At 39.8% G+C, this 19,996-nt stretch overlaps 1 protein-coding gene and 1 long non-coding RNA gene across 2 annotated transcripts in view; both read left to right on the top strand.

Annotated features, from left to right (window-relative positions):
* Positions 1-327: 327 nt before the first annotated feature.
* C8H5orf15 (chromosome 8 C5orf15 homolog) lies at positions 328-11,781 on the top strand. The gene is made up of 3 exons (XM_007113782.3): positions 328-498; positions 8,223-8,749; positions 10,290-11,781. Exons 1-3 carry the CDS (start codon positions 360-362, stop codon positions 10,419-10,421), a joined length of 798 nt encoding a protein of 265 aa, XP_007113844.1. The 5' UTR covers positions 328-359; the 3' UTR covers positions 10,422-11,781.
* Positions 11,782-15,451: 3,670 nt separating this feature from the next.
* Positions 15,452-19,996, top strand: part of LOC129392345 (uncharacterized) — a 191,468-nt gene continuing 186,923 nt past the window's right edge. Inside the window, exon 1 of the long non-coding RNA XR_008618118.1 lies at positions 15,452-15,511. This is a non-coding gene — a long non-coding RNA (uncharacterized lncRNA). The remainder of the gene's footprint in view (positions 15,512-19,996) is intronic.

Here is a 19,996-nt window from a genome sequence, read left to right as displayed (position 1 = left end):
GGGAGGGGGAGGGCAGTTATTTCTCTTTTGGGATCAGTCTATTACACAGGTGGATATTCCTTCTAAAAATGTTCTTAAAGTTATTAGCTGTATAGTAGTCCATCACGTGGGAAAAAGGGGCTCGTTCTGACTCTCTTCACACTTTACACAATACATCCTTAGCTTGCAACCGAGTTTCTGGTGCTTCCCTTGGCCCCAACTCCCGCTATTCCTCTCCCTCATTCCCGCTCCCAGAACCCCACTCCAGGCTTTACGTCATCACGTTGGGACGTAAACGCCTACAGCCGTGATGCCATACGCAGTGTCTGACGTCATGACGTAGAGCCTAGCAACCGCGCAGGCTCGCAGCCGAGACAGTTATGGCCGCCGCCGCCCTGAGGAGGATGAGGGGCGCGCAGCAAGCGAAACTGTGGCCCAGGCCGGCCATCCAGGTCCCCGGAGGGCTGGCGCTGCCGCTGGTCCTGGCCCTTCTGCTTGCGTCCGCCACCATGTCCAGTGGTAAATGGGGCCCGGCGGTAGGGAGGTCGCGGGAAGACGGGGAGGGCCCGGGCGCGGAACGCCAAGACGGGCCCGGCCAGGGAACGGGCGCTTCCGAGTGTCCGGAGCAGGTGGCGATGTCTAGAGGGGCAGGGTCTCTACAGCCCCGGCGAGGGAGAGTAGGCTGTCTGAAAGTGTCTGTGGAGGTGGGGTCTCCAAGAGGCCTGAGAAGTGGGGTTGAGAGCTGCAGGGACCCAGGCAGCGAGCGTGTAGATGGGCGGAGAGGGAGGAGTGGTGGTGGTGTCTAGAGAGTCTTGAAGAATGGGTTGCCACAGAGAATGGCGGTGATGCGGTCTCCAAGATTCCTTGGAGGTGTCGATTACAAACAAAAACAAAAACGCACAACTGTAAGAACTGTGAGTTTATTCAGTGTCTTATTGAAGGCTGTAGCGGGGGGAGCCAGTTTCTCAGTTGAGAAATTGTTCGAAGAGGTGAGGCAGGAGCCAGGTTAATGCATGAATTTTTTTGCTGGGAAAAAAACATGTAGTCAAACATCAAAAGATTACTGCTCATCATAAAGAACAGACATCTGAAGTTCATTATTTTAGTATTTTGTATGGCAAGACGCAAGAATCTGGGGTTATTGAAATTCTTCCTTAGGTATGCATCTTACCTGTCTAGGACCCGTGTATCCAAAACAGAATACTTCATCCTGTTTTTCTCCATCCTGAGTTCCCCTCAGATCCACTGTAGGTGGGCACCTGCAGTGGCTAATAGCTTGATTCTTGTAGAACTGGAATGGCATGCAACGTTTTTTTTTCTTTTTTTTCTTTACAGAGATGGGAGTTAGGAGGGTCTAGAAGACAGCACAGAGGGGACAGGTGCTGAGGAGACAGCCGAGAGTGAGAGGTGTGGTGTCTAGAGAGAGTCCCAAGGTCAGGTGCGGGTGCCCAGGGGTCTAGCTGGGCCAAGGGAAGGCGGGGGCTTTCCAGAACGGGTGAGATCAGCGGTAAAGACGAAGGTGGGTAGGGGCACTGACCGGACCGAGCCGATGGAATAATTTGGAGAGCGAAAGTGAAAGGAAAAGAGCTATCTTTGAGTATTGGTGCATCTGTGAGGACTGGGAGATTCTGGGGCTTGGTAAAGAGCCAGAATGCTGGGGCGCTGGACTCCTGAGGGGCTTGGGAGGAGAAGAGGAGTTGTGGGACAAGGAAGATTCTTTGTAAACATGGTCCCCCTTCTCTGTGTCCTGGATTAACCAGACAACCCTGCTTCATTTTAATGCATCTGTAGGATTTAAGTATTTATTTTTTATTTTTTATTGAGGTATAATTGACATATTAGTTTCAGGTGTACAGCATAATGATTTGATGTTTGTATACACTGTGATCACACACTAAGTCTAGTTACCGTCCATCACCACACATAGTTAACATTTTTTTCTTATAATGAGAACTTGTCAGATTTACTCTCTTAGCAACTTTCAGATATGCAGTACAGTATTATTAGCTACAGTCACCATGCTGTACATTGCATCCCCATGACTTATTTATTTTAAGTGGAAGTTTGTACCTTTTGATTCCCTTCACCTCCACCCTGCCCCCGTCCCCGCCAACCACCATTCTGTTCTCTGTATTTATGAGTTTAACTTTTTTATTTGTTTTGTTTTGTTTTTTAGATTCCACATGTAAATGAAACCATATATCTGTCTTTCTCTGACTGACGTATTTCACGTAGCATAATGCCCTCAAGATCCATCCATGTTGTTGCAAATGGCAAGATTCCATTCTCTTTTGTGGCTGAATGATAATCCACTGTGTATGTGTACCACAACTTCTTTATCCATTCATTGATCCATGGGCACTTAGGTTGTTTCCATATCTTAGCTATTGTAAATAGTGCTGCACGATTAAGTATTCCTTTTCTTAGAAATGTTACATTGTGAATCAAGATATCGAAGGCTTTATTGAGAAAAGAGGAAACCTGTAGACCAGGGCCTGAGACTTAGGAGGAACAAATCCACTAATAAGAATTTATAATGATTAAGCAGTATCTTGTTTAGTAGTCCCTTCTTTATCTCAGGCCAAGACACGATCCTGCTTTTTCTGCCTAAATCTTGTTTGAGTTCAGATGAAAAACAGTATGAATGGGATAGTGTTCATTTATTTGCCAACAGGGGCTGTCTAGCCATACATTCCTGTACTACAGTGCTGCGGTTACTTACTTGGGTTTCCCCAGCAGCCGTGAGGGCAGGGCATCTGGACCACCCTCCCAGAAGTGTTTGTAAGTCTGTGGGAAAGGACTGTGGCCCATTTTCCCAAGACCCTTTCATCGTTAGTAAAATATAATGAGGATTTCTCTGGTTGATGCAGATACTCCTGTTCCTAAGGTACTTAAGTAGCATGGTTGTTTTGGTCATTTAGTCATCTAAGAAAAAACTGACATTTAAGCATTTATATTTCTTGCTGGAGTGCTTAAGATATACAGTTTGGGGAATATGTAGCTGGTAACTGTAGTTTCAAAAACAACTTTTTCTCTTAAGAGATGGTTGAAAATTTTCTGATGTGTGGGTAAGTGAGGGTGAGTGTGAAGTATTAAGGTGTCCTCTTGTCTGTTTTTATTTGTTAGAGCCCCATAAACATTGCTCCAACTATACTAGGACATTTCAGGGAATGATTTTCTTTTATTAAGTTTTTGTATATATCAATTTTAAATTCAGATTATTCCCTATTGAAAATAACTTAAATGAAAACTAACATGTATGCTTTTAATAGGGAAGCAGCTCCATCATAGTACAGTGTAGCATGTGTAAAGCTTTGGGTAATATAAATGTTCTTTGTAAGCATGCCTTATGGTAAAGTGATTTCAAAGTAATTACTCTTGTAATAAGAAAATTAAAGTCTAGCTAGAATATATTGCATTCCATACTTCAAGTAAGCATAGGAAGTTAGAAAGTTTCCATATCGGATTTATTTAAACTTGTTCCATATTAGGTTTCTTAAAATTTCAGTGCTTGGGTGTATTCTTGGCAATCTGTAAGACTTTTTACAGATGTTTTTGTTTTGATAAAGTTTAAAAAAATTAATGTAAGTGTTATTTTGGATCACTGGATGCTCACCGTATGACCTAGTCTTGCCATGCCATTTCAAAAGTGCCTGCTTTCTACATTGACCATCATATTGCTCCTAGATGTTGCCTAAATTTATTTAATGTGTAATGTATTTAATTTTTAAGGCATTGTTTCCCAGAATTCAGTGTGTGAATGAATTCTCAGGGTCTTCTGCATTCTTGTTTGAGAAATATTGATATAGTTTATTTTAAGGCAGTTTTTAAAAAGGTACCACTAGGAGAGAATTAAATTAAAAAATTTTAATTTTTAAACTGTTAAGTTTTAACTAGAGAGGTAATATGAAATAGGAAAGGGTAGAAATGGAACATATATCAATATTCAAAAGTCTAAAGTTTTTTATATATATATATATATATATATATATATATAAACTCAAACAATTAAATCCATAAAGTCAGAGTTATCACTTTGTTCTGAATACTCTTTATAGCTGACTGGATCAACCTCTTTCATTTGAAGGAGTGGCAGTCCAGGAGGTTGATCTAATTTACATCAAATGTTTCAGATGAAGTCCTAGTTTGTTTTCTTGTATATAACGTTCACATGTTTTTTTTTTTTGCTGCGTTTCGTGGCATGTGGGATCTTAGTTCCCCAACTAGGGATCGAACCCTTGACCTCTGCAGTGGAAGCGCCGAGTCTTAACCACTGACCACTAGGGAAGTCCCAACTTCCACATTTTTACTCCTTGAACAGTATTTATTAATTCTGCTCCTACTTGGTGCTAGGTATTGGAGTTACAACAACAAACAGAGTGACGTTGGAGATATCATTAGAAGAGTGGTGGGGTTTTACCTGGCTGAGAACTATGAGAAAGGCTTTTCAGAGGGTGTAGTGGTGCAAAAACGCTACTTGGGAAGCAGTGTAGGATTTGTGGTGAGAGTTGAGCATTTTCAATAAATATTTATTGAATGCCTGCTATCTGTTAAGTAGGCACTGGGGATAGAATAGTTAGGAAGATTAGTAGGAGATAACAGCATTGAGATAATGGGGACCAGATCATATAGGATCTTATAGGCTATTATAAAGACTTTGAATTTCACTCTTGAGAGAAATGGAGAGCTACTAGATGGTTTTAAGCAGAGGAGTAACATCATTTAAGTTTTTACAGGATGACTCTGGCTGTTACGTTGAGGTGGACACTAGGGGTTAAGGGAGAAGCAGACAGATCATTTAGAAGGCTACCATAATAATCCAGGTGAGATTGTGGTGGCTTGGACTAGGCAGTAGCAATGGAGGGGTGAAAACTCTTCAAATTCTGCATATATTTTGAAGGCAGAGAAACAGATTGGATGTGGGGTGTTAAAATAATGACTCCAAGGCTTTTGGCTTGAGTAACAGAAAAATGGAGTTGCCATTAACTGAGAGGAGACTATAGCTAGAACAAGTTTTTGTTTTTGTTTCTTTGTTTTTTCTTTTTGGAGTGGGGAGTAAAAATGCATTTCATTAACCTTTTCATTCTGAAATAATTGTAGATTCACTTGCAGTTGTAAGAAATAAAATACAGAAATTCTGTGTACCCTTAACCCAGTTTTTCCCAGTGATAACATCCTGCAGAACTGTAGTACAATATCACAACCAGGATACTGATATCGATACAATCAAGATACAGAGCATTTCCAACACCATAAGGATCTTTCCTGTTGCTCTTTTATAGTCACCCTCACTTTCTTCCTATCCCTACTCCCTCCTGAAATCCTGGCAACCACTAATCTTTTTTATTTCTATAATTTTATCATTTTGTGAATGTGATATATGGGATCATATGGTATGTAACTTTTTGGGATTGGCTTTTTTCACCTAGCATAATTCTCGGGAGATTCTTCTAAGTTGTTTCATTTGTCTATAGTTTGTTCCTTTTAATTGCCGAGTAATATTCCATGGTATGGATGTACTACACTTTGTTTAACCATTCATCCATTGAAGGGCATCTGGGTTGTTTCCAGTTTTTGGCTATTATGAATAAGGCTGCTATAAACATTTATGTACAGATTTTTATGTGAACATAAGTTTTCATTTCTCTGGGATAAATGCCCAGGACTGTAATTGCTGGGTCATATGGTAGTTGCACATTTAGTTTTTTAAGAAACTGCCAAGCTGTTTTCTGGAATGGTCGTCCTATTTTACATTACCAGCAGCAACATATGAGTGATCTTGTTTCTCTGCATCCTTGCCAGCATTTGGCATTGTCATTATTTTTTATTTTAGCCATTCTGATAGGTGTGCAGTGATATCTCATTGAGGTTTTTTTAAAAAAATTAATTAATTAATTTTTGGCTGTGTTGGGTCTTTGTTGCTGTGTGTGGGCTTTCTCTAGTTGGGGTGAGCGGGGGCTACTCTTCGTTGAGGTGCACGGGCTTCTCATTGTGGTGGCTTCTCTTGTGGCGGAGCACGCGCTGTAGGCCACGGGCTGTAGGCACACGGGCTCTAGGCACGCGGGCTCAGTAGTTGTGGCACACGGGCTTAGTTGCTCCGCGGCATGTGGGGTTTTCCCGGGCCAGGGCTCCAACCCATGTCCCCTGCATCGGTACGTGGATTCTTAACCACTGCGCCACTAGGGAAGTCCTAAAGTTGATTTCTATTTACTAATATTTTATTAAGGATTTTTGTATTTCTGTTGATGAAGGATATCAATCTGTAATTTTCTTTTTCTGTAGTGGCTTTGGTTTTGGTATCAGGATAATAATATTAGCTTCATAAAATGAATTGTGAGGTGTTCCCTCCTCTGCAAGTCTCTGGAAGAGATTGTGTAGAATTGGTGTTAATTCTTCATTAAACATTTGGTAGAATTCTCCAGTGAAACCATCTGGGCCAGGAGATTTGATTTTGGGGAGTTTTAAAATTAAAAATTCAGTTTCCTTAATAGTTAAAGGGCTATTCAAATTATGTATTTTGTATGGGGTAAATTGTGGTACTTTGTGTTGTTAAGACTCTGGTCTGAAACTTTCTCTTTTAGTTGGCTTTTTATGACATTGCTCTGGCAGGGGAGGTGGGGATTGGTGCGCCATCACTGGCAGGTAGAGCTAGAAATCTAGGGTCTCCACTTCATCTGTGTTGGCACCTGAAGGGTGGTGGTGGTCCTGTTAGTTCTGGGCAGGGGTGGGAGTTTTGGCTCCCCTCATGGTCTGCACTGACATATTGTTGGAGGTGGCCTCATTACTGCTAGACCATGGTTAAAGTCTTGACTGTTCATTAGGCCTCCTCTGACATCATCCTATTGTGGAGGGGAAGGGTCACCTCATTACAGCTTGGTGAGGGTGGAAATCTAGGCTCCCCACTCGGTCTTTGCTGGTGTAGGTGTGAGTGGAGCCACAGTTTTTTCTGTGTTGTTTGCTTAGAGTAGAGCAGTCACTGTGTAAAAGTTTTCTTTCTTGCTAGGCTGCCTCTCTCCTGATCTCCTGGCAAGAGAGAGCAGGCTTTTTGGGTGGCCCTTTTTGTCCATACCCCTGGTGTTTCCAGGTTGCTGGGCTCTTCAGCTCAAGTCTGGAATATGTGAGGTAAAAGGAAAATCCAGAAAAGTCACCACTGGGTTGTTTCTCATGTCTGAGGTCTCTAACCACTCTGCCTTATTCTTTCCACCTTTCAGAGTCATCTTATGTTATTTTATATGTAATATGCAGGGTTTTAATTTGTTTTTAGTGGGAAGAATAGGGAAAAATACATCTACTCCATCTTCCTGGAAGCCAAAGTCAGAATTCATTTTGAACATGTTAATTTGAATGACAGATATCTAAGAGGAGATGTCAGGTAGGCAGTTGGACTTATGAGCCTAGAGTTCTGGTAGTACATGGAAGTTCTCTTCTGATGGCTTCATTTTTCTCAGAGAAGTTAGGAAGTGATGTTAGCCTTTAAAAATGAGGACAGGGCTTCCCTGGTGGCGCAGTGGTTGCGCGTCCGCCTGCCGATGCAGGGGAACCGGGTTCGCGCCCCGGTATGGGAGGATCCCACATGCCGCGGAGCGGCTGGGCCCGTGAGCCATGGCCGCTGAGCCTGCGCGTCCGGAGCCTGTGCTCCGCAACGGGAGAGGCCACAACAGAGGAAGGCCCGCATACCACAAAAAAAAAAAAAAAAAAAAAAATGAGGACAACAGAGAAGGTGTTAGAAGTTTGAGGACAGAGGAAAATATGAATGGTCTACTAAGGGAGTAGAAAGGTGAATGGACTAGAAAAATACAGTATAATTGCTGACAGCATTACATGTATATCTCAGTTTGGGGCATTGAATTTAAAATGAAATAAAAAAATTAAAAATTAAAATGGAATAAATTGAAATAAAAAATGAAATATTCATCAGATAACAATTGCCATGCCAGATAGTAACAACTGAAGCAGCATAAGAGACCTACTGCATTACATAGCCTGCCACTGTAAGAAGAAGAAAAGAAAGAATAGAGAGGGGTTTGACTTTAGGTCACAGTGGCAAAGTTCACACAGAGCTTGTACCCTCTGTTTTCATTTCACAGAGGTTTGACTTCAGTACCCAGACTCTACCCCAACCCCAGAACAGAAAGACAGGTGGCTGATCCTAGCTTAGTGAAAAATTTAGGTTTATATGCTTCTAGCTTGGTGGGGATAAATTTGAAGATTTCAGTTTAATGTTCTTTATTTACTTATTTTAGCTCTATCACAGGCTGATTTGCTGAGCCAGACTGTACCCAAGCCACGTGTTTCTACTCCAAATATGAATGCTTTAACAAATGAAAACCAAACCAAACCTTCTATTTCCCAAATTAGCCCCACTCTCCCTCCCACAACTAGTACAGAAAAAAGTGGAGTGGCATCTCTGTCCCCTCATCCCTCGCCTACTACTTCTCTGTCCCAAGAGGAAGCTGATAACAATGAAGATCCTAGCATAGAGGAGGAGGATCTTCTCACACTGAATAGTTCTCCGTCCACTGCCAAAGACACTCTGGACAATGGAGATTATGGAGAACCAGACTACGACTGGACCACCAGCCCCCGGGACGATGAGTCCAATGAGGCCTTGGAAGAAAACAGGAGCTATATGGAAATTGAACAATCAGTGAGACCTTTTAAGACCCCACCCTCAAATATAGAAGAGGAAGATAGCCATTTCTTTTTCCATCTTATTATTTTTGCTTTTTGTATTGCTGTTGTTTATATTACATATCACAACAAAAGGAAGGTAAGTTTGGGATTTTCACCCCCTCTAGTTGCCCTCTATCATCTCAGTCATATTTCTTATTAATACTTTTGCTGATTCAGAGTTTTTTCTTTTTTGGTCAGGTTTCAATTGATGGTAAAATATCAAGATGTCTCATATCAGTTTATAAATCTGTGGTGTATTTTAACAAATGAAAGACAGAATGCTTTACTACATGTGCTTCTAAAAAAAGAAGCCAGAATATTTTTATTGAGCAAAACCAAAGCCCAGTGATTTTTTTTAAAAAAGGTTTTGTATCTTAACTTAGCATTGCTATTTCATTAGGAGTACTTGTGGAGAGAGATTGTTAATTTAGGACTTCTAATTTATTAAGCACTGAACTTAATGATATTTTGATAACTTTTTTCCCTGGTTGTTAAAGTATTACATGTCTTTTTTAGGGACACAGAAAAGTGTAGAAAAGAAAATATAAGCTACTACCCAAAGCTGAGCATTATTAACATTTTGGTATATTTCTGGTCTGTAAATGTGTGTATAGTTCAGACATATATGTGTATGTTAATTTTTAAATGAATTTGATTATTTCATACAGAGTTTTGTATCTTGCCTTTTACCTAACAGATCATGAGCATTTTTCATATCATTAATATTCTTTAAAAACATGTTTTAATAGCTACATAATTTATTTGGCTATTTTCCTGCTGAGTATTTAGATGGTTTTCAATTTTCAGAAATAATATTGTGATAAACACTGCTGTACTGGAATTGGTGTGTTGGACTACATGAGGCAGAGGAGGCATAAATAGGACTGGATGTATAATTTAGTGTGAGGGTTCATCTGGGCACTGTGTAGTCCCAGAGCTAAATAGTTAAGCTTTTTAAACATTTAAAGGGAGATCAAGCACTTTTTAATACTTATTGGCCAGGAAATCTCAGTCTTGACTTTGTTGTAACTTGCTTTGTCATTCCTGGCAGCCACCTTCCCCTTTGGGACCTTGATTTTCTCACTTGCGAAATGATAGAACTGGACCAGAGATGGCTTCCAGCACAATGCCTTCCAACCACAATGCCTTCCAGCTTTGAGAATCAGTGATTCTAATATTTTGCTTGTTGTTTTGACTTAGAAAACAAGCAAACAAACCCTTTGGTTATTTGTGGTTTAGTGGTCTATCACTAGCTCTGTAAATATTTGTAGGTGGACAGAATTTTGAATGCCAGTGATATTTTATTCCAGTGTTTAGTGTTGGACCATCTCTATTATAAATACCTAAGGGACTTGTTAAACAGGTGTTCCTCAACTCCACTGCAATCTACTAACTCATCTCTGAAGAGAGAGGCCAGGAATCAGTCTTTAATAGGTATTCCTATGTACATTAAAATTTAAAAAGCACTGTCTCACCTTGCTTATTACAAGATGGAAAACAAAGTAGCCCTTTTGTTGTTGACATTTTACTTTTGTATTTGGGAACCTAGGAGAGAGATACTTCACTTGTTACAAAAAACTTTTAGCATGTCCTCTATTTTCTTTTTTGCATATCTGATTTATTTTGTTTTATTCCAGATTTTCCTTCTGGTTCAAAGCAGGAAATGGCGTGATGGTCTTTGTTCTAAAACAGTGGAATATCATCGTCTAGACCAGAATGTTAATGAGGCAATGCCTTCTCTGAAGATTACCAATGATTATATATTTTAAAGCACTGTGATTTGCGTTTGCTTATTACGTAATTTTATTTGCTTGACTTTTTATATGATATTGTGCAGATGTTTGCCATTGGCAGTTAGTACTTAAATGAGAGGTGGGCCTCTCTTTATTTTGCCTTGGTGCTTTGGAAGTTAAGTATCATGAACAAGGAGTATATAATTTTTTAATCTACATTTTTAGAGTTGAATTCAATCAGGTGTCCAAAATGTGGAGCTAAGCATTACCTGTTTTTATTGTTTTAGATTTCTTTATTGTTCTTTTTCTGGAAGTGTTAGTAATGCTACTTTTAAAAGATCCCAAACTTACAATTAAATTCTAACACATCTGATACTGCTGACTCAGATTCTCTTTCTGCCATCCAAATACTGTTTCTTAAGCACACATTTCTTTGTGCTGTCAAACTGTATCTATGTATGTAAGGATGTATGTAATAATGCTTTATATATAAGTAACATTTTTTTCTTCCAGAAAAATTGCTTTGGATATTTTTGGATAATTTATACATAATTTATTATTGCTCATTCTGACCACAATTTTAAGTAACACATTAATAAATTTGTCTAGAAATTCTGGCAGTAGAGACTCTGCAGTTTGCAGTGGACATAAATAAAATGTTATAGAGAGCATTTTTTGGTTTGAATTATTGAATTAAATTTAGAGGTAGAAATTGTCATAAAATTTTAAATACGTGAATAATTGCTCTTACTTATTAGTAACTGATTGTAGCATGGGTTTCTCCAAGCTTTCAAGCTAGGGGCAGAGTTTAAAATTATACCATATTTGTTCACTTGTTTATTTTTTTATAGTAAGTTTGAATAAATTTTAGGGGCCATGTCACATAAATAATATTGTATCTAAGTCTTTCAAATTAAAATTATACCTGAATGAAGTTGTTTGTATACATGAAGGATATATGTGTATGCTGACTCTTTCTCCATTTGTTTTGTTTTCTTGTTCTTTTTTAATAGAAACTGGAAATTATTTACTGTATTTAATTTTAGCCTGTCTTTCTATCATAAGGAGTTGATCAATATGTAAATATGTGATTTGAAACCTGGTTGACTTCTTACAAGCGTCACGACAACTTTTTAGAAAACATAACCCCTAATATATGTTAAACACCACTCAACAAAGCCCAGATGAGCCAGTGGGCATGCGGTTTGTGTAGAGATGGAAGAGGCAGGGCAGTCCATTGTTGCTCTCGGGTGGACAATATACTGTTATAATAAGGAAGGGAAGCAGAGTGGAAATACACCTGAACTGTTTTATTGCAGTAATTTTTTTCATATCTGAAATTGTATTATTTAATATTTTGAATAAGATTTTAAAAAATAAATGGCAAAGATATAAATCCATGATTTTATAAGTGTGTTTCATTTTAATGATGGCATGGGGTCCTTCATTTGGGTGGTGATAGATGGGTAGTGCTGTGTCTGGGAGGAAGGTAAGCTGATTAGCTTGCTTTTATTCCTTTTAGCAATAGGACTGTGCTTCTATGAATTCCACGTACATTTCTAGATCTTACTTTAGGTCTGGTTTACTGTTATGTACTGAAGTTTATTGAAAACTGTAGCAAAGTAGGATTGCAAAGAAAAGTAAAGCAGCTAAGTCAATGTGCACTTCTAGCATCCTAGCTTCCCTGTTGTCTCCCTGTTGAAGGCCCCCCGATCCTGGAGGATCATCCGCCTTAGTGGATCTGGGGTTCTTGGGTGCTTCCTGATGGCACAGTCTTTGCTACCCATGTCCCAGTGCTGCAATCAAGTAGCCTCTGACTTTTGGAGCATCAGACTGTACGTTGATTTAAAATGCTGCCAGTGTCTTACAGAGGCACCCAAGCCACTGATCTATAAATGTGTATATAATTCACACATATGTGTATGTTAACAATTTTTAAATGAATTTGACCTCTGTAGCGTTTTGTATCTTGCTTTTTACCTAACAGATCCTATCATTAATCTTCTTTAAAAACATTTAATAGCTACATAATTTATTTAGCTATTTTCCTCTTGAATGTTTAGATGGTTTCCAGTTTTTGGTTGAGAAATAATATTGTGGTGAACATTTCTGTACTGGAATTGGTTTGTTGGGTTAAATGAGGCAAAGGCGTAAATAGGATTGAATGGCACAGATAAGATCCACATTTGAGTCTTACAGCACTAATATATCCTACTTACATGTGGTATTGTCTGCTGCCTTCTTTCAGTGTCAGTTTCTGGAGAGACCAGGAGCACTGCACCAAATGTTGGTACTAACGGCAAAATAGAAAACACTTTAGTTCCTGTTTCTGTATCTTATCTGAAAAAGAATGTGTTGAAAGTTGTGAGACAGAAACAGACATTTAGAATTTGTGCAGGCAGGCATGTCTTGACTGGGGTTTTGATTTTAGATGTGAACTCAAGAGGGTGAATGCAAGCTCTTTAGTAGAATGTGTGCAGGAGGCAGCCCTCGCTATGGTTTGCTCCACAGAGTGTGAGCTTGAGAACTGAGACTGGCCCTTACTCATCTCTAGCCCCTTACTCAGCACTGCCTGACACCTCCTAGGCCCCTTGAAATCATTTGATGACATACTTGCGAAATTAGATGAGGAGAAAACAGGCCCTGCACTGGCTCATGTAGTCGGCATACAGTCTAATACTAACATCTGGGACCTAGCACGGCAGGTGGTAGGGGAGAACCAAGATGTAGTGTGTGAGCTTTATCTGAATATCCACATTCCTACATAAGGCTAAAGCCCACATTAATTGTGTGAGATATCACCTCTTCATTCAAATCCCAGGTTCTGATCAAAGCAGCTGCTGCCCGAGAAGGTGAAGGGGATGGAGAAGGTTACTGCAGGCACAGCTGCAGAAGTGTTCTGGTTCTCTTTACCTCTCTGGCTGACTTTGCCTTTTGTCTTTTGCCTTTTGCCCTCTCTCAGTCCTATCTGGTGGTGCAACAGTTTGCCTCCTTTTCAGCAGTAAGCTGAAAACGGTGTGGGAACTTCCCAGCAGAAATTCAAGAGGTTAAAAGTATCTTGTGAGAGCCAGACGTCTTCCAAGGGAGTTGAAAAGGGGGCTGTCCTGAGGTTTGAGGTCAGTCTGTAGCTAGATTCTGTTCACCTGTCGTTTTACTTACTTGGCATTTACTTACTTGAGGGGAAGTCGCTAGGATAGATTGTGGAAATGGACCTGGGGCTATTTCCGAGTCCCCTCTCAAGAGCCCTGTGTGGTGGTGACCTGCTGTCTAGGCTGCTGAAGTGGCTCCAGGGAGCCTGATTTTGGACCCATAAGCAGCAGCTTTTACCCACCTGTCTTCCAGCTCCCTCCTAAGGAGTCCCAGACCCCTCTGCCACTATTGATGAGGTTTCAGATTTAAAAGCCCCTGCTCCTTAGGAAGCCTTTCTCTACCTAACACACTAATATTTCTGCTCTGAAACCCTATGGATCTTTCTCTCAAACCCCCAAAACTCCCTCATTTCTCTGCTGGGAAACCTAGAGATGCCGTGTTCTGGGAATCCTTTACTTCCTGCATGCCCTTCTAATAAGGCCCTTTGTGCTTCTCTCCCAGGCTACCCTTCGGAATGTGGATTGGACAGCACTCCCGGGACCCTTCCAAAGGAGGCAGTGCCTTGCAGTGGGTTAGAGCTCTGGTGGGCCCTGTGTCAGACAGTTCTGGGTTGGATTCCCACCCTAGGCCTGACCTCTAGACTCAGAGTCCCTCACATACCATTTTGCAGCCTCCAGGGAGAGGCCAAACACATTTCCTGATCCCCTGGGCGTGAGGAAGGGTCTGGGATCTCCAGGGCTAACGAACATCCCTGGGCTTTGCTGAGTCTAAGGACGTCCTGGTCCACGTTGCACCTACCTGCTGTTCTAGGAAGACAGACCTGGGGAGAAATGGAGGGGAAGGAGGATTGTGGGATGAGGTCAAGGCTGGATGACTTTGGTCTGAGCTCTGTGTTTGTATTAGCTTCCTACCTTATAAAATGGGCAACTGGTTAGCTTCCGGGTTTGTCAGGAAGAAAAAATGGATTTATGTTTGTGAAAGGACTTTGTGTACGGGGAGGAGTTTCCAACACATCACTGATGACAGAAGAGCCAGCTGGAACCTTGGGCCCACCTAGGAGTGAGATCTCGAAGGAGCTGCTAGAAGCTGCCCACAGTCCTGGGACTGCCTGCCCAGCTCCCCCGGGGCTCCCTGGAACCATGCAGCTTGTCAGAGCTGGGTTTATACCGTGTCATCCGGGCTTGTACAGCCTGCTAGGGAACAGATGGGGCTTCCTTGGAGCCTCCCAACCCCATTCCCTTTTCCCATCCTCATCCTTTCCCTGAAGCAAGGCCAAAGGGTCCTTCCCATCATGCCCTGGGCTGTTCCCAAGAACTTTGTCTAAAGGCAGTGAGACCCAGGACCCCAGGGAGGGTTGCTTTTAGGCTCCTCAGCGTGCCTGAGCTAAGGGAGCCTGCAGCTCTGCCAGGGGTGAGGGTTGGGAGGTGTGCAAGGACGGAGGCAGGGCTTGGGAGCCGAGGTTCACCCTCAGGTGTCCACCTTCTGCCATTACCACATTATCGCACTGAAAGCCAAACACCTGGGCTCCTTTCACTCCGGCTCTGTGCTGTGAGCTGGGACTGCCGGTAGGTCAAGGCAGACACTGTCTCTGTCCCCATGGTGTCCTCTGTCAGGCAGAGAAGAAAAGGAATTAAGCAGTCACAGTGAAGTGTGATGAATGTTATACACCAGAAACCAGATTGCACCTTTTTTTAAAAAAAATTTTTGACCACGGTGCTTGGCTCGTGGGATCTTAGTTCCCTGACCAGGGATTGAACCCCAGCCCATGGCAGTGAAAGCACAGAGTCCCAACTAGTGGACTGCCAGGGAATTACCTCACCTTTGTTTCTTCATGGTCAAGGTAATTTAGACTTATTACAATAGCAACTAACAGTGAGGTCTTCCCATGGATCAGGAACTCACTCTTCCGTGTGTGCCCACTGGCCAAATAAGGTAGTTACTATTATTATCCCCATTTCACAGATAAGGAAGCAAGCACACAAGCGACTTGCCTGATGTCATAGAGCTGATAAGAGAGAGCTGGGGTTTGAATTAAGGTAAGGTCTGACTCCAGACTCCCTGTTTTTTTTCTTTTTTAATCACTAATTGTCTATTATTATAGAAAATGAGACAGCTACACAAAAGAAGAAAAACTATCCAAAGCTCCTGTCCCCTTAGGCCCTAAACATTTAGGTGTATTCTCTTTTTCTTCCTTTAAAAATTGCTTTTATTATGAATTTAACATAACACACTATAAGAAAATGCATCAGACAAATGTACAGCTTAACAAATTATTAAAAAGCAAATGCTTATGTAGCTGTTGTCCAAGCAGAGAAATAGAATTTTGCCAACATCCCACGCTCCTTTTCCCAATCATCACCCTCTCACTCCCTCTGTAGGGAGTTATTGTTTTGACCTTCATGGCAATCACTACCTTGCTTTTCTTTTTAGATTTGCCATGTAAATATATATTCCTAAACACTACAATTTAGTAAGTTTTGGACTTTCATATAAATTGAATCATACAGTATGCATTGTGTATATTCTTTCGTGACTAGCTTCTTTCATTCTACATTATGATGGTGAGATTCATCTTCAACATGTAGCAGTAGTTTATTCACTTTCATTGCTGAATGGTATTCTATTGTAAAAATATACTGCAATATATCTAGTCTACTGTTGATGGACATTTGAGTTATTTCCAGTTTCAAACTATTATGGATGATACTGTTAGGAACATTCTTATACACGTTTATATACACATTTTTTGTTGCTTGCAGGAGTGTTTGCATTTCTGCTGGGTATATACCTAGGAGTTGAATTGCTGGATGCATACATTCAACTTGAATAGCTAATGTCAAACAATTTTCTCAAGTTGATTGAACCAATGTACACTCTTTCTTCTAGCAGGGTGTGAGAGTTCCTGTTGCTCTACATTCTTGCTAACACTTAGCATTGGTTAGTGTTCTTAATTTTAGCTAGTCTGGTGGGTATCTCATTGAGCTATTATTGTGGTTTGACTTTGCAGTTCCTTAATGATTAATCATATTGGTCATTTTTTCATGTTTAGCAGGCATTTGAATATCTCTTTTGTGAAGTTCTTTTTCAAGTCTCTCACCTATTTTTCTATTTGAGTGTATTTTTCTTACTGTTTTGTGGGAGTTCTCTGTTCTGGATATGAGCCCTTAGTTGGTTGTATATGCAACATCATTTCTCTTTGTGTCTGGCTTGCCTTGGCACTGTGTTAATGGTGTCTTTTTGATGAACAGAAGTTCTTAAGGTTTTTTGAGGAAATTATAGCTCTGTTTTACTGAGGTCTACTTTGCATACTTAAATTCACAGATTTTAAGTTGTTCAGTCAGTTTTGACAATTATATATATCTGTGTGACTGCCACCCCAGACAACAGATCCATCACCCCAGAAAGTTCCCTAGTGCCTCTTTCCAGGTGCTTCTTTATTCACCTTTCAGAGGTAACCATTTTCTGATTTCTTTCACCATAGATTAGCTCTGCCTGTTCTACAACTTCATATAGGTGGAGTAAAAAGTATGTATTCTCTTGTGTCTGACTTCTTTTGATTAGCACAATGGTTTTACTTTTGGTTTTTGTTTTTAAATTCACCCATATTGTTGCATTGTCAGCAGTTTTTACTTTTTATTGCTGAGTAGTGGTCATTGGACTAATAGGCCATAATTTATTTATTCATTCTTCTATTGATGGACATTTGTATTTTTTCTAGATATAGTCATACACATATATCTGGATTTAATATATATTATACATATTAAATATATTTTAGTAATAGTGTTTAATAATTAATATATATATTAAACTTTTAATTTTGAGATAATTATAGATTAATATGCAATTATAAGAAATAATATAAAGATCCTGTGTATCTTTTACCCAATTTCCCTTGATAACATTTTATAAAACTAGTACAAGAATAATACACTATCACAGCCAGGGTACTATCTTGATACAGTCAAGATACAGAGCATTTCCATCACCACAAGGGTCTCACTTGTTGCCCTTTTATGGCCACTCCCAATTCCCTCCCACCCTCGAACCTTCTTTCATCCCTGGCAACCACTAAGCTCTTCTCCATTTCTGTTATTTTGTCATTTCAAGAATGTTGTATAAATAGAATCATATAGTATATAACGTTTTGGGATTGGCTGTTGCATTCAGCATGATCATCTGGAAATTCATCTAGGTCATTGTGAGTAGCAATAGTTCCTTCCTTTTTATTGCCCAGTAGTATTCCATGGTGTGGGTGTACCCCATATTTTTTAACCATTCACCTTTTCAAGGGTGTCTGTGTTGTTTCCAGTTTTTGACTATTATGAATAAAGCTGCTTATAAACATTTATATACAGATTTTTGTGTAAGTATAAGTTTTCATTTCTCTGGGATAAATGCCCAGGACTGCAATTGCTGGGTTATATGGTAGTTGCATATTTAGTTTTTTAAGAAAGTGCTAAAGAGTTTTCCAGAGTGATTGTCTCATTTTGCATTCCTACCAGCAACAAACGAATGATCCAGTTTCTCTGCATTCCAACCAACATTTGGTGTTGTCACTATTTTTTTACTTAGGCATTCTGATAGGTGTGTAATGATGTATTATGGTTTTAATTTGTGTTTCCTTAATAGATAATGATATAGAATATCTCTTATGTGCTTGTCATCTGTATATTCTCTTTGGTGAAATGTCTCTTTATGTAACTGGAATGTTTGCTTTTTTGCTGTTGGCTTAAAAAATTTTTTTTATTGTGGTAAAATATAACTTTAAAATTTATCATTTAACTTTTTTTTTTTTTTTTTTTTTTTTTTTTTTGGTGGTGCGCGGGCCTCTCACTGTTGTGGCCTCTCCCGTTGCGGAGCACAGGCTCCGGACGCGCAGGCTCAGCGGCCATGGCTCACGGGCCCAGCCGCTCCACGGCATGTGGGATCTTCCCGGACCAGGGCACGAACCCATGTCCCTGCATCGGCAGGCACGCTCTCAACCACTGTGCCACCAGGAAAGCCCTAACTATTTTTAAGTATATAATTCAGTGGCATTAATTACATTCATACCATTGTGCAACCATCACCACTAACTGTTTCCAAAACTTTTTCATCACCCCAACAGAAACTCTGCAATCATTAAGCAATAGAAACCCCCCTAAACCTTGGTAACCTCTAATCTACTTTCTGTCTCCATGAATTTGCCTATTCTAGATATTTTACATAAATGGAATCATATACTATTTATTCTTTAGTATCTGGCTTATTTCACTTAGTATAATGTTTTCATGTTGTAGCTTGTATTAGAACTTCATTCCTTTTAATGGATGAGTAATATTCCATTATATGTATATACTACATTTTGTTTATCTGTTCATTTGTTAATGCTCACTTAGGTTGTTTCTACCTTTTGACTATTGTGTATTGCTGCAATTAACACTGGCATACAAATATCTGAGTCCTTGTTTTCAATTCTTGTGGGTTTATACCTAGGAGTGAAATTGCTGTGTCATATCATAACGCTATGTTTAGCTTTTTGAGGAACTACCACACTACCACGGCAGCTGCACCATTTTTACATTCCCACTAACAATGTAGGAGGGTTTTAAATCCACATCTTTGCTAACACTTGTTATTTTTATTCATTCATTTATTTATATGTATCCTAATAGGTATAAAGTGGTATCTTCTTGTAGTTTCCATTTGCATTACCCCAATGACTAAGAATGTTGAATATATCTTCATATGTTTATTGGCTATTTGTATATCTCTTTGTCCTTTTTTTGATTGGGTTGTTTGTCTTTTTGTTGTTAAGTTTTAGGAGTTCTTTGTGTATTTTGGATCTTAATCCCTTATCAGATATATGATTTGCAAATATTTTCTCCCATTTTATGTTCTTTGATGCATAAGAGATTTTAATTTTGATAAGGTTCAATTTATTTATCTGTTTTTTCTTTTCTTGTTTATGCTTTTGACTTTGTGAGTAAGGATTCATTGCCATATCCAAGGTCATGAAACATTGTTTTCTTGTAAGAGTTAATGGTTTTAGCTCTTACATTTAAGTCTTGATCCATTTGGAGTTAGTTTTTGTTTTGTTTTGTTTTGTTTTTTTGGCCACACGGCCTGTGGTTCTTAGTTCCCCAACCAGGGATGGAACCTGGGCCCCTGGCAGTGGAAGTGCAGAGTCCTAACCACTGGACCACCAGGGAATTCCCCATTTAGAGTTAGTTTTAACATCTTGTGAGGTAAGGTTACAACTTCATTCTTTTCTGCATGTGGAAATCCAGTTGTCTTAGGACCATTTGTTTTCTTTTTCCAGCACCATTTGTTGAAAAGACTGTTCTTTCTCCATTGAATAGGCTTAGTATCCTTGTCAAGAATAGTATCTATAGATATATGGGTTTTTTTCTGGACTCTCTGTTCTATTCCATTGCTCTATATGTCTATCCTTATGCTAGAACTACACTGTTTTGATTTCTGTAGCTTTGTAATAAGTTTTGAAATCAGAAAGTACAAGTCCTCTGAATTTATTCTTC

This window comes from Physeter macrocephalus, chromosome 8, assembly GCF_002837175.3.
Source record: "Physeter macrocephalus isolate SW-GA chromosome 8, ASM283717v5, whole genome shotgun sequence".
Classification (NCBI taxonomy): domain Eukaryota; kingdom Metazoa; phylum Chordata; class Mammalia; order Artiodactyla; family Physeteridae; genus Physeter; species Physeter macrocephalus.
This window is presented reverse-complemented; position numbering and strand designations above follow the sequence as displayed.

Bases quoted from the DNA above. Each gene is read 5' to 3' on its own strand.
- C8H5orf15 (XM_007113782.3), top strand. From the start codon at position 360: ATGGCCGCCGCCGCCCTGAGGAGGATGAGGGGCGCGCAGCAAGCGAAA. The intron at 499-8,222 runs GTAAATGGGGCC...TACTTATTTTAG, and splicing joins GTCCGCCACCATGTCCAGTG to CTCTATCACAGGCTGATTTG. The intron at 8,750-10,289 runs GTAAGTTTGGGA...GTTTTATTCCAG, and splicing joins CATATCACAACAAAAGGAAG to ATTTTCCTTCTGGTTCAAAG.